The sequence below is a fragment of the Dryobates pubescens genome, chromosome 2, assembly GCF_014839835.1.
Source record: "Dryobates pubescens isolate bDryPub1 chromosome 2, bDryPub1.pri, whole genome shotgun sequence".
NCBI classification, from domain to species: domain Eukaryota; kingdom Metazoa; phylum Chordata; class Aves; order Piciformes; family Picidae; genus Dryobates; species Dryobates pubescens.
The window spans coordinates 56,411,564-56,429,078 of NC_071613.1; the positions used below are offsets into that span (position 1 = coordinate 56,411,564).

At 45.9% G+C, this 17,515-nt stretch overlaps 1 protein-coding gene across 1 annotated transcript in view; it reads right to left on the minus strand.

The window, feature by feature from the left end:
- KYNU (kynureninase) overlaps positions 1 to 17,515 on the minus strand; it is a 79,270-nt gene that overhangs the window by 45,294 nt on the left and 16,461 nt on the right. Inside the window, exons 4-6 of the mRNA XM_009907695.2 lie at positions 9,075 to 9,157; positions 1,821 to 1,882; positions 415 to 486 (exon numbers count right to left, since the gene is read on the minus strand). Of these exons, the coding sequence (XP_009905997.2) occupies positions 415 to 486; positions 1,821 to 1,882; positions 9,075 to 9,157 (217 nt within the window). The remainder of the gene's footprint in view (positions 1 to 414; positions 487 to 1,820; positions 1,883 to 9,074; positions 9,158 to 17,515) is intronic.

Here is a 17,515-nt window from a genome sequence, read left to right on the forward strand (position 1 = left end):
TGCTAAGAACAAACATTTCCATCTCTGTCTGGGGATATATAAGTGTTAATGCTGTGAGTTTGTATTGATTTGGTTTCATAAAGTAAAACAGCAACAAGAATTAATAAAACCTTTACAACTGCAGTTGATTTAGGCCAGTAGTTTGCTCGATGTCTTTAAAATGACTAATAAATCAATGCAGCCATTCAATCTTTTCCCCTTGTAACATTTCTTTTCTTTTCTTTTTTAATTATTTGAACAAAAGGAATAAAGCTACAATCTGTAAAATATGCTGAGCTGAAAAGCTTCTGACAGGTTTTTTTATTGCGACGTTCCTCGGACAAGATGAGCTAATAAATATTCAAATCAGGCTGCTGATATGCTTTGCAAAAATATGATTAATAATACAAACAGGGTGAAATATTCATTTCTTACATGGTCAGATGGAAAGGCTCTGGCTTCTAGAAGAATTTTACAGCGTCTTGGAGTAGGCTTAAAGAAGGAGAGCTGTTAAGAACGACAACAAAATAAAGCAGAATGAAACCCCTGTATGGTAGAATCTATCTAAGCAGAGATGAGAGAGATGCTCCCAGCCTATGACTTTATAAAGGCTGCTTTGCTTTCATGCAGACTACAGAGAATCCCCCAGAAATTACAAACATTTCTTTGTCCACATAATGCTTATCAAAGCGGGGAAAGCATTATAATACTCCACTTCATCTATCCATTACAAAGGCCACACAAATCCAGCAGCAAAAACCTTGCACTTAGCAGGAATCGATGGCAAAGCTTTGACTGTGGCCAGGGGAGTTGGGATTTCACCCGGCGCGTTCCCACAAGCAAAAGCAGCAGCTGAAGAGTATCAAACAGTACAAAGGAATTGGATTTCCATTCCTGCCCTAAAACATTGGTTATTAAATCATTCCCTCCTCCAAAACAAGACTGTCTAAAGAACTCTTTTCCCAGGCCTTCATCTCAGCTCCTTTAGGTGGATAGTCTGTCCTTTTCAGCTCTTCATGATGGGGTAAGTAGGGCTTGCTGCCACGCTGAGAAGGCTAGAAGACTTACAGAACACCTATTCATGCTAGCAGTGGTCACCCCAAGCTCAGACCCAGCAGTGTGGCATGAGTGCAGCTGGGTTGCACTTAACAGGCTTGTTCTTGGCCCCCATCCTGCCCTGGTTCAGAGACATGTTAGAGAGGGAGGGATCAGAGAAGTAAATCCTTGTGGTAATCACACAAAATGAATCTTCATGTCTGCCCTCAGCTGAACCAAATCTCTGGAAATCCTACAGAAGCAGGGACAGGCTGTGTGTAACCACAGAGAGGGCTGTGCATAAGGAAGCCACATTCATGACCACTGTGTCATAAAAATCCAAATCAGGTGCTTTACCCCTGTTTAGGAGCATAGAAAAATCAAAATGCCATCTCTTGTATGCAACTTTACTTTAAAATTGGCAGAACTGGCAGCTTTGTCTTCCTCATAAGATGAAGTCTTGTTCCTCAAACTTGGAAATATGGAGTTGAAATTTGGGAAGGTATTTGTAAATGTTTCTCTGATAATAACATGGTCTCCCCTCTAAGGATTGACATACAGCACAGGCAAGAACAGCTCAAACTTCCCCTACAGAGTCCTTGAAAACACTTCTCTGTCCAGCTTTTCTGCTTCATGTTAAGTGGAGCCAAGTCCTGCTCAAGCCAAAGCATTGTTCAAGGTACAACTCCCAAGAAAAGTTAGGCTGTCATCCAGTGCTGCCCTTGTGAGATGCTTTGCTTACGTGCACAAAGAAAGGACAAAGACATTTGCCCACAGCACATCAAATAAACACCATAAAGACATACCAGCTGGAGGTGCAAGTTTACAGTTAGTCCATTCATTAAGGCTACCTCATGTCTTTGGGCACCTGGAAGAATAAGAGTGACTTTTTAAAACCCCAACAAACAAAGAAACAAACACAAAAATAAACCCCAACAACAAACCAGCAAGCTCTGGTTAGGAGTTTTCTTTCATCATTTCAGAGAAATCCAGTACAGTGTTGAGAAAAAAGGTAAAAGGATGTTTCCAGTCAATGTCTCTCCAAAGGCTGGAAAGCAAACAAACATTGGAGGTGTCATCACAGTGAAGCTAAAAGATTTCTTGTCTGACTCACTGCAGCACACTAGCAGGAAAATATTTATTTCTGGGGGGGGTCAGCCACAGAAAACAAAACAACAATGAAGTATTTCCATTTCCTGGCAAATGCCTGGTGGATTTATTACCATTAATATCTCAGACAAAAATCAGGTCAGAAGACTGCACTTAAAGCAAGACTTGCAGGCTTATTTTGTGTCATAAGTTCAGATGTAAAGCAAGTCAGAAAACACATTGAGACCATCACCTATTGCAAGTGGTTACTGCAATGCTGAGCTAAACCTCATTTGTAATAACAAAAACCCAAACAAAGCTGGCCTGTAACAGACCAGTATTAACGTGGCAGCCTAGAAAGAAGTAGCCATACCCACATAACTCTAATGGCAGACGCCTTGTGGCTACAACTAATCGCGGGCAGAGCTCATGGAGTAACAACTAATTGTTACTGGAAAGTATCCAGCAACAAATGCTTGAACCCTTACCAACTACTGGTGAAAGGTTTTAGGGAGGACGAGGAACTCGGTGTTGGGCAGGGCACCACTGAGGTGTGGAGAAAATCAATTCCTGTTGCTTTCTGCTTTTCCTGGTACCTGTTGTTGAAAAGCAGTAGTTCACCCTTGGCATAAATCACTGCTTTGAGAGTCTTCTTCAGCTGGAAGATGGACTCATGCACCTTGACATTGGCATTGGAACTCACCAAAGGTGGAAAAAGGTTGCAGACAGAGGGAATGAAGAGAAATACAAACAGACAGGGTGGGTAACAGCCACCCTTGAGATCAATGAAGAGGAAAGGAAAACACAATGTGGGAGCAAAAAGGGTAAAGGAACCCACGTGAAAGGGAGAGGAGAACCCTGTGTTTCTCCTAGCCCTGCCCTGGAGGGCACACGAAGTCCCAGCCAACACTAGTGAAAAGCAGCAGGAGCACCAAGATACTCCTGCCATATCTCACAGAGTTTGAGTTCATGGAGTTACTTCTTCACCAGCCTTGGGAAAAGTCATAACCATGGGCTGAAGTCAGTGAAAGCAAATATAGCCAAAGAGCATGGAAATCTATAAGTAAGAAGAGTTTATTCATTGATCTCAAAGGTCTTTTCTAACCTGGTTAATTCTATTCTATTCTAATCCTTCCTAAGCAGGCCTCAGATTCTACCACCATAAAAGCAAGACAAATGAAACCAAACAAAACAGGAAGCAAACAAACAAAAAACACCAGCAAGAACCATTCTGATTGAGGTGTTCAAGGACCTTTCTTTGCATTGCAGAAATCTTCAATAATGGACAGAAAGAGTAGTCAATAGGTGTCAGTGACTCCAGAGGACCTGTCCAGGCCATAAGCCAGGGGCATCATCATGATTTTAAGAAGAAACATTGGCAGCCTTAAGCTCTTCATAGGGAAAAATAAACTCTTTTCTTCCCTTAAACTCCTTTCTTTTGCTTTCTTTCCTGGTAGCGTTGCAACTGCAGGCTCCATGCTGCTGCAAGAGGTCACCTTGTGGCTGTTCTATTGCAGATACAGGAGACAGCTAGAGAGAGTGATTGCAGCTCAAAACAATATTATTGCAGTCTTAACATTTCTATGGAACTCTGGAGGCTGAAAAAAGAGGGATAGCATCAAGAAAAGGTATTGTTCTTATTTCTCACTCTGCTCCTTCCACAAACTCTGTGGCTTTCACAGCAAATTGTACACCAGCGACCCTCCGCCTGCTGAACCGCTTCCGTAACACACAAACGGTTAACCTGTAGATCACTTTCAGCTGCATGCTAGCCTCCCAAATTAAATCTGACACTACATTTGTCATGTAAGCCTTGGTCTTCTGTAAATTATATATTTATTAAAAGCTTTCCATTATTGAATTTCATGCCCACAAAACAAACCTCATCCGTGGCATTGGCAAACTGCTATCCTTTATAACCTGCGCTGCGTTTCGGTAAAGAACCTTCCCCTGATCCAATTAACCTATTACAATATTCAAAGACCCAGCACACAGGAGAGAAAAATTATGTTTGCTTTCTTTATTTCCTAACTTTATAGCATATCACCAAGACAGGCTAAAACCTGTATGTTCCTGCTTGATAAATCTCCTCTTTAATCAAAGGAAGCAGCATTCGCAAAGTACAACTTCAGAGACAATTATGATTGCGTTAGGCAGGCAGTGCCATCCTTCTCCTCTCTGACTGCAGTGGGAGCCTGATCCTCACCACAGTAAGTAAAAAGCAGCTTATAAAATGACTGGGCCGGGGGGGGGGAAGAAGAAAAAAAGGCTGAGGGCCCTGTTTCCGAAAACAGTTTGGTTACTTCAAATAATCCTTATCACTCAAAGTCACTCCAGATCTCCTAAGCGTTCAGTCTCGCCTCAACAGAGACCTGCCTGAGCACAGTCTACAGCAGCCGCCATACAGTTAATCTTGTTCCATCAGAAGGTGATCCTGCCAAGGTTGTAATGTTTTAATAAAGTCTGGTAGGAGAAGCTGAGATTAGAGTCACTGCATTGTGCCACTTGGTGTGAGCACAGGAAAAAAGAAAAAACAACAAAGCGCTGGCCTGCATTGACCTTGGCTCTGCATTTCACCCTGTATTTACTGCTGTAACTTCCACTGAACACGAAAATGGGGCTGCTTTTAATAAGCAAGGTGTTACAGCACTATAAACCATCAACCAGAGAAAGATATTTTACAGCCTTCAAGTCCGTTCCCCAATAAATCTCACCAAATAATTTTTACTTACTGCTACTATTTAGAGTGAGAAATGACAATTCCTCCTCTACAACATATTAAATAGTGAATTAAAAAGTAATTTTAAAAAAATTAGGGTAAAATTCTGGTCCTTTCTTCCATTCCATTCACTACAAAGAGAAACTCAGCATTGACTCAACTCACACATACTTGGTGCTACCCCTTGCTGGGAAACAGTACTTAATCATAACTAACATATTGATAGAGGGTATTTTAACATATTATTTCTCCTGCATTTAGTCTCTTAGCCTTTTCCCCCATTACCTACAATTTTACAAATCAGGTTTAATTACAATGCACCCATTAGGGACACTTCAACCCATTTGCATTCTAAGAATCGCTCTGGAAAAGAGCTGTGAGGATGTTTGGGAAGCTCCCCAGGAGCCAGCAGTGCCCTCATGCAGCCCAGCAGGCAGCTGAGTGCTGGGCTGCAGCCAGAGGAGTGTAGGCAGCAGGGCAAGAGAGGGGATTCTGCCCCTTGGCTCTGCTCAGCCGAGACCTCACCTCTAATCCTGCCTCCAGTTCTGGTGTCCCCAGTAGAAGAAGGACACAGAGCTGCTGAAGAGCATCCAGAGGAGATCACAAAGATGATCCAAGGGTTGGAGAACTTCTGAAAAGAGAACAGGCTGAGGGAGGTGGGGGTGTCCAGCCTGGAGAAAAGATGACTCTGGGGGGACCTCAGAGCTGCCTTCCAATAGCTGAAGGGATCCTACAGAAATTTTTCCTGAGGGTGTCTAGAGACAGGACAAGGGTTTGAAGCTGAGGGAGAGCAGGGTTAGAGTGGAGCTGAGGAAGAAGTTCTTCAGTAGGAGGGTGCTGAGACTCTGGCACAGGCTGCCCAGGGAGGCTGTGGATGCCAGGAGGTTGTGTTGCAGGCCAGATTGCATGAGGTCTTGAGCAGCTGAGTGTAGTTGAGAGGCATCCCTGCCCACTGTGGGGAGGTTGGAGGAGATAAGCTCTGAGGTCCCTTCCAACCTGAGCCATTCTGGGATTCTTTGAGGATTCTGTGATATTTGAGAAATAAAACCCTCCTAGTGTGTGAATCTGACAGAAGATTTGAGCCCAAAGTGCATTTTATAGTTCAGTTAAAGTAAAAATAACCAATCTCCAAACTGACATGTTGTGGTGTAGTTAAGTCTGTAGAAGTGGATGGGTGCCATCCAGAGAGACCAGGACAGGCTGGAGAGGTGGGCTCAGGAGAATCTCAAGAGGTTCAATAAGGCAAAGTGCAAGGTCTTGCACCAAGGCTGGGGCAATCCTGGATACCAGTCCAGGCTGGGGGATGATGAGATTGAGAAGGTAGGGAGAAAGGGGAGAAAAGGGAGAAAAATGGGGAAAGAGGGGAAGGAAAATGGAAAGGCTGATAATAAATTAGATGTTTAGGCAAAGCTCCCATTTCTCTCTCCTTACACCCAGAATACTTTCAGGCAAGTATTATAATGCAGGCTGGCAGCCTCCACTAGACAGATGGCTAAGGGAAAAAACATCCCAGCCTGACTCTACTTTCTGCAGTGACTCTTAACCTCAAGCTGAGTCCACTCTGACCCCAGCACCAGCCCTGGCAGGAGGTCAGTGATCTGCCTACTCTGACACCCTGCAGGGAGTTCACAGGGGCCCACATTTTGCAAACAGAGCAGTGGCAGACATCCACAGAAGGTGATGCACAGAAGGATGATAATTCAGGTGCTTCGAGTTGTCCTTTGGGGGATTGTGGCTTTCTCTTCTGGTTGTGTGAAGAGCATTGATGGTCTACCTTGTTACTGGACTGATTTAAGTGTCTGGAAGTAGATAACATGACTACACTTCCAATCTCATAAGACATAAGATAAATTCTCTACACTGCAGGTAATTAAGTTCAAGGTTTCCAATTTAAAAGTCCTTACTCTGCATCTAGTCAGTTGTGTGACAGGTCATATTTCCCCCTCTGCCCACAGCTCCCCAGTTATATCCTACCAGAACAAGAGTATCCACATGCCAGGAACGATCAGTCAGAGTAGAGAAATCTCTAATCAGCAGCATTCAGCATATCCACACCCTTCAACTCTTTACATGATCACATTGTCATGCTCTATGATGGTTAATGGATAAATGCACTGAGTTTGCCCTTGAATGGACAGAAAGCAAGAAAAAATATTTCTTAGCCTCCTGAGCAATTCCAGGTCCTACAGCAGCAATTTCCAAAATCTTAGAATCCTAGAGTGGCTCAGGCTGGAAGGGAGCTCAGAGCTCATCTGCTCCAACCTCCACACCATGCCCAAGGACACCTCTCAACTACACTCAGCTGCTCAAGACCTCACCCAACCTGGCCTGCAACACCCCCAGGCAGGAGGCAGCCACAGCCTCCCTGGGCAGCCTGGGCCAGAGTCTCAGCACCCTCCTGCTGAACAACTTCTTCCTCAGCTCCACTCTAACCCTGCTCTGCCTCAGCTTCAAACCATTGCCCCTTGGCCTGTCTCTAGACACCCTCAGGAAAAGTCCCTCTGCAACCTTCCAGTGCGATCCCTTCAGGTATTAGAAGTCAGGAAGTATCACAGTATCACCAAGGTTGGAAGAGACCTCAAAGATCATCGAGTCCAACCTGGCACCACCAACCTCATGACTACGACCTCATGACTAGACCATGGCCCCAAGTGCCACGTCCAATCCCCTCTTGAACACCTCCAGGGATGGGGACTCCACCACCTCCCTGGGCAGCACATTCCAATGGCCAACAACTCTCTCAGTGAAGAATTTTCTCCTCACCTCCAGCCTAAACTTCCCCTGGCACAGCTTGAGACTAACTCTATTTATAAATAACTCTGTCACTAAACATTCCTCAGTGTCTCTGTTTCCAGATGCTCAGACCCCATTTGCTTCACTTTTAGGAGAAAAACTGTTCCTTTTTGATTAAACCCTTGCCTATGGTTGGAGGAGAAATTACCAGACGATATCTAGCTTAGAGCAGATCAACTTAAACACAGTATTTTCCCCTTAGTGAAAGCACAAACGAACACATGATAATTCAGTTCAGACATTCAGTATTGACAGTTACCTTCAGCAGCTAAATTAAAATATTGGCCAAATCTCACTAAAATCCACTACCCTAGCCTTGACAATGGCTGTAAGGGTAAGGGAGAAAAAGGGGCTGTGAGAAACCCTGCCAAGATCATTTCTCTTCCCACTTCTGACAGCAACAGCTCAAAGGAAATCCCAGTGAAAGGATTTTTCAGCAAGCAGACACAGATTAGAGTATGAGGTAATAGAAGAAATTTGCATTCAAACTCAGACAACTACTTTCTTGGCTGGCAAGCACACCAGGAGAAGTCTCCAGGGCTCCTTCTCAAGCTCCAGATGCATTTACTGCCAAGGTGCTGCAGCAGTGCAGCCTCCTCAAGGGGTACAGCAGGGTAATGGGAACTTACAAATAGCAGGTCCTGCCCCAATTATCTGCTTCATTGACATAAGCAGCTCTCAAATAGGAGGCTGGATTTAGCAGCAGGGAAAGCAGAAATGGTCTAGGCAGAAATCATTTTTCCAAGGGGAAAGTTCATTTCTTCACTTCTGGGAGAGTGACTGAGAATAGGTAATGCCAAGTGCCCTTTAAAAGGGCTTCACATGTTAGACCAAGTGGTTTATGATGCTCCAAGAAACCCTTTGCTGCAATTAGTTTCATGATATACATAAGCTCATATATTATTGCACACATCCAGCTCTTAAATCACTTGCAGCCTTAAAATAAAGGGGAAGTCCATGCAAAAGGTAGTCAGAAAAACTGCTTTAAAACAGAAGAATTAAGGGAACAAAGCTCTGGTTACAGAGTTTCAGGGGCTTTAGTCTTGAGAAGGCTGAGAGAGGATCTGAGCAATGTCTTTCAATATCTGAGGGGTGAGTGTCAAGCGGAGGGGGCCAAGCTCTTTTCAAGAAGACAAGGAGCAACAGGTTCCAGCTTGAACAGAGAAGGGTTCAGCTCAACATGAGGAGAAACTTCTTTACAGTAAGGGTGACAGAGCTCTGGAGCAGACTGCCCAGAGAGATTGTGGAGTCTCCTTCTCTGGAGACTTTCCAAACCCTCCCAGATGTGTTGCTGTGCAGACTACCCTGGGTGATCCTGCTCTGGCAGGGGGCTTGGACTCAATGCTCTCTGGAGGTCCCTTCCAACCTCTAATGTTGTGTGATTATGTGATTCAGTCTTAAAAGAACCCAAGTTCATTTTCATTTCTAGAGAAACCTTTCCCTTGAGGTTCACACCTACCAACCAGCCCAGCCATCAGGTCCAGGAGGCACTCGTCTGCCAAAGCCCATGGGCGCTGACCATTGAAATGGCCGTGAACACCTCTGAAAAGGAAGAGGCAAAGGATGACAACACAGAAATGATCCAAAGGGAACAGCGTAAGGAACATACCTGGTTTGGAGATCCCACATTTGGGGAAGGAGAAGGCTCATCTAAGCTGAGCACAGCACTTCTATCATGCCATTAAAGCTGTTTTTTGCTTGTTGGTTTCTGACAAGTTTTCAGTTCAATTCAATCATAGAATTGTCAGGGCTGGAAGGGACCTCAAGGGTCAGCCAGTTCCAACCCCCCTGCCATGGCCAGGGACACCTCACACTGCAGCAGGTTGCTCAGAGCCACATCCAGCCTGGCCTTAGAAACCTCCAGGGATGAGGATTCCACTACCTCCCTGGGCAACCTGTGCCAGACTTTCACCACCCTCATGGGGAGAACTTCATAACATCCAATTTGAATCTATCCATTTCTATTTCTTTTCCATTCCCCCCAGGTCCTATCACTCCCTGACACCCTGAAAAGTCCCTCCCCAGCTTTCTTGTAGCCCCCTTCAGACACTGGATAAGTTGTTTGAAAACTCTTTGTTTTGCCTCCCCTCAAATTCCTCTAGAAATTCCTCTGCATTGGAAGATGACATCATCTTCCCAAGCCCTCTGGAAGTGTCTGCATAGTACAAGAAGCCTCTGGGAAGTAGACACACTGGAAAGGGGCAGGATGACACCCTGCAAAGCCCAGCTCACATAAACGACAGCGAAAGCAAGGATCACTCTGCAGACTTGCTCCATCAGCACTTCTAGCTGAGCATTGCAGGGTGCAGAGGATGGTAGGCTTTGAGTGCTGCCTTGCTGCCAGACAGAAATATTTCATGTCAGAAACAATTCCTATTCTCCTGAATCTCCTCTCTGAACTCACCCTTCTGCATACACCAGCAGGTACTTAATGGATATGCAGGGAAGCACCTGCCCAAACAGAGCTGCTTGCTAATTTTTATTGCTTCTCTTCTCCCTGCCAAATTGTTCTAGATCTAAGTGTGCACAAAGCTTTTTTTGGTTTGACAGAGGGCACTTAAAAACTCGATTTTGCAAGCTGTTCCTGTCCAGAGTGGATCACACCGTCACCTTAAACCTGGCTGTGTCACTACTCTGGAGTGATGGATATGTACACTCAGGTCTGGATTAAGTGAGCTGAACCAATTCTTTCCCTCCAATGTGACAGAGAAGCAAACTTCTGAGGTAGCCACCATGCAATTCTATGCACAGAAGCTTCAAAGTTTCTTAAACATGCAGGATGCAGAGCAGAGATTTAAATGCAAATGAAGGCAGATTGAGAAAAGTAATCATGGTGCTAATCCAGGGGAACTTTGCTCTGGGCTTTCATCTCACACCAGATGAATTTCATATTCACTGAGCACCACAGGGTACTTGTGCTCAGTAGTAGCAAATGCCAGGCTGCATGTGGCTGAGGCAAAGCAAGTTTCAAAACAGGGAACAAAACAGTAGGAAATTGGGTAGACTGGGGGGGAAGAAAAAGGGGAAAAAAGGGACAAAAAGAAGCCAAACCACTAAATCAAAGGAGAGGAGAGGGAGAGAGGAGAGGAGAGGGAGAGAGGAGAGGAGAGGGAGAGAGGAGAGGAGAGGGAGAGAGGAGAGGAGAGGGAGAGAGGAGAGGAGAGGGAGAGAGGAGAGGAGAGGGAGAGAGGAGAGGAGAGGGAGAGAGGAGAGGAGAGGGAGAGAGGAGAGGAGAGGGAGAGAGGAGAGGAGAGGGAGAGAGGAGAGGAGAGGGAGAGAGGAGAGGAGAGGGAGAGAGGAGAGGAGAGGGAGAGAGGAGAGGAGAGGGAGAGAGGAGAGGAGAGGGAGAGAGGAGAGGAGAGGGAGAGAGGAGAGGAGAGGGAGAGAGGAGAGGAGAGGGAGAGAGGAGAGGAGAGGGAGAGAGGAGAGGAGAGGGAGAGAGGAGAGGAGAGGGGGAGAGGAGAGGAGAGGGAGAAAGGAGAGGAGAGGGAGAAAGGAGAGGAGAGGGAGAAAGGAGACTAACTAAACCCAAACAAACCACAAGTAATCAAACTTTTAAAGAAGAAAGGGCACAAAATATGCACTCAAAATTATGAGAAGACATCTGGTAGATTAAGCCATGAGGAAGGAGGGTGTATGTGACACTGTCAGCTAGTTCTCCCATGCTTTAAAGCTATTTCAAAGCTTGGTTTTCCCTATCCAGCTCCTACTTTCCCTTCTCAGATAGAACAAAATTCTATGTCCCACACAAATTACCTGGATGTTTTGTGGTCAGAGCCTTTGTGATTGACTTGGGTCTAATTCATGCCTGCTGGGGGTATTTCCAAAAGGACCACAGTCCAAAAGGAGCCAACAACTGCAGCAAGAAGCACAATTGGTATTAACCATTTCATGCCCCTTTTCCTGGTGAGGTACCAGTTGCTCCTGGACTAGCGTAGGTCAAGTGCTTAAAGGATACAAATGAACATCTCTTTAAGATAAAATAACCTTCCTATATGCAACAAGTCCAGCACCACACAGACAACAAGGAGGACCTCAATCCCTCATTTAGATAAGGTCATGGTACACTAGCTGCCTGCTTTTCTCCATTTCAGAATTGCTCTCTGATGAGACCTTGATAGCGGAAAGCGGGCAGTGTGAAATAGGACTCATTTACAAGGACATTTCAGAGATGAGGAATAAAGGCAGTAGGTGAGTAGGGGGAGAAAACACAATAAGGGGTAGGATTAGTGCTAAAAAAGTTCCTCCCTTCTATCAGGCCATAATGCAGCTGCGTTCCCTGAAGACAAGGGGGGTGTGTTTCACAAACAGCAAGACGTTTATTGCTAATTTCCCTCCTTATTGTTAGCAGTAATATAGTGATCAAGGGACTCTGGGATAATACAGACTGTTAAAATAAAATAAAATCAAAACCCACACGAAGATTTTTCAGTGGTTCCCTGCCCAAGGGGATCTGTGTTTCTGAAAGAGGATAGCTAACATAATAAGATGGGGGAAAGGAGCCCTAACTACCTATGGGATTCTCTTTCATTAGCTCGCTCTGATTTTATAGCCATTAGTGTCCTTCTAATGGGAATTTACTGAGGAAAGCTCCCTCTGCCAGCACACAGGGCTGAGGAAATCTCAGAACAAATTTCCAAGTTATCATGAAAGCAGAGAGGAGATTTTGGGCATGAGAATATTTTATTTTGAGAAGGAAGCACAGAAATCGAAGCACCTTGAGAGGAGGAGGGAGCAAGCATTAATTATTATTCATATTATTATTATTATTACAGCACAGCTTACAGCTTGCCTCCCCCTCTTGATGGCCAACATAAATGCCAAGAGACAGAAATTATTGCTGCTAAAATGGTACTTAAAGGCATAGTCTTGGCCCCCTTTTTTTTTATTATTTTAATCACATGAAACTCTGTAGCCTTTGCTGATGGCACAATACATCCTATTACACTTAGGTTGTAAAATTCTATGCTCTGCCTCAGAGAATTTATATCTCTGTATATTATGCCACCCCTCTCTCAGCTCTAGTAGGCACTGGGGGTAATAATCTTTAAGGACACAACTGCAAAGCTTCTGGCATTCCCTTCAGAGACACACACACGCGCGCCCACGTCTCGTTCTGTTTCCACTGCACCCTAAGTAGCAGGAGGCAGGCAAGCAGCACCAGGCAACCAGCACCAGAACAAGAGGACACAGTCGCAAGCTGCACCAGGGGAGGTTTAGGCTGGATGTTAGGAAGAAGTTCTTCACAGAAAGATTGACTGGCCATTGGGATGTGCTGCCCAGGGAGGTGGTGGAGTCACCATCCCTGGAGGTGTTTAAGGAGAGCCTGGATGAGGCACTTGGTGCCATGGTTTAGTTGATCAGATGGTGTTGGGTGGTAGGTTGGACTTGATGATCTCCAAGGTCTTTTCCAACCTGGTTAGTCCTATTCTATTCCATATGAAGGTACCCAAATGAAAGAGTGCAAAACGTGTCCCACCAGAACTCACACACTCAGAACTCTTCCTCAAACCACCGTGAGAGCTCCTCCTTGCACAAATTAATTTTTCGTTGGTTACTATTTTATTTTCAATTTGGCAAGAAATCAGCACTTTATTCACCGAGGCCTGCTGGAGTTAAAGCTCGCTGGAGGAGCGAGAAACACATTTTCTGGTATGATCCCAGGGTTTCAAAGGCGGTGAGAAAAGGGATTTAAATTAATTGCCAGCTTCAGGAATCTTCTGTGCTCGTCCAAATCTGCAAATGGAAATTTCCCTCTTGCTCCTTTGCCAAAAGTGATGCAAGGTATTTAACGAGCCAACGCAGACCCTGAAGCCTGCACATGGTTTCCAGCAAAGAAGTAGCCAAAAGGAAGGAAGACACATCCACAGCAGAAAAAAAAAAGGACTCTATGGAGCAGTAGATTGAAGGCAAGTCTAAAACCCAGGGCATTAAAAGAGACATTTAGAGCTCTAACATACAACCTGCTGAAAGGCACAATGCAGGGATGCCTCCTGCTGCATGGCAGGAGAAGGAGGTCTATCAAACAGAACACGGCCAGCTCCTGCCAAGATGCACTCCCATTTGCAGGGCTGCTATATCTTGCAGGATTAGTTCAGCACACAGAAGCAAGGAAACCTTTAACTCACTGAAAATAGGCTTTGCCACTGCAGGTGTTCGATTACAAAGTCTTCCACAGACTTGGGAGATTGTTTTTGTCTACTGTATTCATGGCTGAAGCTTCCCTTCAGGCTCTTTCAATGCTGGGAAGTAGATAGATAGCTAGATACACACACACATATATATATACACACACACACATTTGGGGGTTCCACTCCACAAGCAACTGAATATGAGCCAGCAGTGTGACCAGGTGGCCAAGAAAGCCAATGACATCCCAGTTTGTATCAGCAATGCTGTGTCCAGCAGGATCAGGGAGGGCATTGTACTCAGCTTTGGTGAGGCCACACCTTGAGTATTGTGTCCAGTTTTGGGCACCTCAATACAAGAGAGATGTGGAGGTGCTGGAGCCAGGGCAGAGGAGGGCAAGGAAGCTGTGAAGGGCCTGGAGAATAAATCTGATGAAGAACAACTGAAGGAGCTGGGGTTGGTTAGTTTGGAAAAGAGGAGGCTGAGGGGAGACCTCCTGTCTCTCTACAAGTACCTGGTGCTGGTCTCTTCTCCCAGGTAATTAGTGACAGAACAAGAGGGAATGGCCTCAAGCTACAGCTGGGTAGCTTTAGACAGGACATTAGGAAACATTTCTTTCCCAGCAAGAGTGGTCAAGGAATGGAATGTGCTGCCCAGGGAGGTGGTGGAGTCACCAACCTTGGATGTGTTTAAAGGTTGTTTGGCTGTGGTGCTTGGGGCTATAGTTTAGGGGTGAGCCTTGTAGAGTAGGGTTCTGGGTTGGACTTGGTGATCCTGAGGCTCTTTTCCAACATGATTATTTCAGTGATTTTCTCTCTAGCCTCAGCTTACTAATCTTTGGTTGATATTTACTGTGCCAGCACACTGTTTCACATAAAAGATTCCTTCTCCCCCAGCTCCTGTCTACCCCTTGAAACATTCACAGAATCATAGAATCAATAAGGTTGGAAAAGACCTCAGAGATCATCAAGTCCAACCTATTACCTAATATCCAACACCTCCTGACAACTAAACCATGGCTCCAAGTGCCACATCCAAGCCTTTTTTGAACACCTCCAGGGACAGTGACTCCACCACCTCCCTGGGCAGCACATCCCAATGGCCAATTACTCTCTCTGGGAAGAACTTTCTCCTCACCTCCAGCCTAAACCACCCCTGGTGCAGCTTAAGACTGTGTCTTCTTATTCTGGTGCTGGTTGCCTGGGAGAAAAGACCAACCTCCACCTGGCTACAACCTCCCTTCAGGTAGTTGTAGAGAGCAATAAGCTCTCCCCTGAGCCTCCTCTTCTCCAGGCTAAGGAACCTCAGCTCCCTCAGCTATTGGCCTGCTTGGCCACCTTGGCACACTGCTGGCTCATGTTCAGCCTCCTGACAACCAGTACCCACAGGTCCCTTTCTGCCTGGCTGCTCTCCAGCCACCCTGACCCCAGCCTGTAGCACTGCATGGGGTTGCTGTGGCCAATGTGCAGAACCTGGCACTTGGACTTTTTAAATGCCACCCTGTTGAACTCTGCCCATCTGTCCAGCTTGTCAAGGTCTCTCTGCAGAGCCCTCCTACTCTCTAACAGATCAACTCCTGCCCCCAGCTTGGTGTCATCTGTAAATTTACTGATGACTGACTCAACCCCCTCATCCAGATCATCAATGAAGATGTTAATGAGGATGGGGCCCAGCACTGATCCCTGGGGCACACCACTACTGACTGGCTGCCAGCTGGCTGTGGCACCATTCACCACCACTCTCTGGGCTCAGCCTCCAGCCAGTTCCTAACCCAGCACAGAGTGCTGCTGTCCAAGCCAGGGGTTGAGATCTTGGCCAGGAGTTTGCTGTGGGGGACGTTGACAAAGGCCTTGCAGAAGTCCAGGCAGCCTACACCCACAGCCTGCCCCCTGAGAACAATGTTTTTTTTTTTCCCTTTTGCTCAACTAAATAACTCTAATCCTCAAGACTTCCTCCCAGCAGGTTCTCCACCCCCCAATCACCCTACCAGCCTTTTGCAAGAGCATTACAACCAGCTCCAGCAGACTCCCTTCTGGTTTACTAGTTCCACTTTAATGAGTTGCTCAGACGGGAGAGGCACTGCCGGCTGCAGCGACTCCGTTTGCATGCAATAATGATTCAGTCAAATACATTAATGACTGAAATGGTGCTGGTGGGGGAAAGGGAAGCAAGCACCTATTGGCCTTTTTCCAACCAACGAAGTGACTTCACTCTGGTCTTTTAGGTTTCAGACACCTGGATTACTGGCTACTCTAGGCTAAGCACAGAAGACACAATCATAGAATTATAAGGGTTGGAAGGGACCTCAAGGAGCAGCCAGTCCCAACCCCCCTGCCATGGGCAGGGACACCTCACACTACAGCAGGTTGCTCACAGCCACATCCAGCCTGGCTGCAAAAACCTCCAGGGATGAGGCTTCCACCACCTCCCTGGGCAACCTGTGCCAGGCTCTCACCACCCTCATGGGGAACAACTTCTTCCTAACATCCAATTTGTATCTCCCCATTTCTGGTTTTGCTCCATCTCCCCCAGTCCTATCCCTCCCTGACACCCTCAAAAGTCCCTCCCCAGCTTTCTTGTAGCCCCCTTCAGATACTGGAAGGCCACAATTAGGTCTCCTTAGAGCCTTCTCTTCTCCAGACAACTCTTCTTCCCTTTTTGCCCCTCTTTCACTAAATCTAGGATTTAGCTGAAATCAGAACAGAAAGGAAGATGAAGTCTCAGATGCTCATTTCTAATCCATACAAAGAATGCCAGTGGCTTGAAATTACAGTCTTTATACATTAGCATAAGAGAAGGCTGAGAAAGCTTCAATCCATTCCCCCTCATCCTGTCACTGCAGGCCCTTGTAAGAGGTACCTCTCCAGCTTTCCTGTGGCCCCCTTCAGGTACTGGAAGGCTGCTATTCTGCCAGGGAAGAATTATCAATTTGCCTGTGTTCAAAGAATAGCTAACTGGGCAGTTTGGATGTGGTGCTTGGGGATATGGTTTAAGGGTGAACTTTGTAGAGTAGGGTCAATGGTTGGACTTGGTGATCCTGAGGGTGTTCTCCAACCTGAATGATTCTGTGAACGAATTCAAAACCAGAACAGGTGTGATAAAGGCAAATGCAAGAGAGGAAAGCTATAATGGACCATTAAAAGGTGAAGGAGAGGGAAAAAAGAGACAGTGAGACTGTAAGAAGGAGCACAGCAAGAAAGAAATTCAGGAAAAGGTCTTTTTCTCTCCAGGCCTTACACTAATAGAGTTGCCATCACCATGCAAAGCTAAAACTGAGCTTCCCTGTCCTTGACAACAGCTACCAGGTAATCTTCCTTTTCACTCTTGCCATCAGCTATAAGCAGTGAAAACCATTTAAAGAGACAAGTGTAGGAGCTGTCTGAGAGGAGTCCCAAGACACAACAAACAGAAAATGCGATAAACCAATTTATAAGGGAGCCAGAATCTATAGCACTGCTGCCTTGAAGGATGGGCCTCATTTGCATGCCATTTCTTAGCTTCTTGCTACTTATTTGTCTAAGCCCCAGGCACTACATTCCAAGCTGCCAACACACAAGCCATTGGGCAGCCTTGCTCTGGTAACAGCTACTACCTTGGACTGGATTTTGCAACGTTATCCTTGGTGACAGGAATGAAAGCATCCCTTGGTGCATCTCCACCCACTTTTTACTTTGCAGCCCCTAGCAGCCCATCCCACCCACCAGCTTCTTCAAGCTTAAATTGCCCTGTTCAAATTTGGCTTGACCTCACCCTGAATGTCTCAGTTGCCTC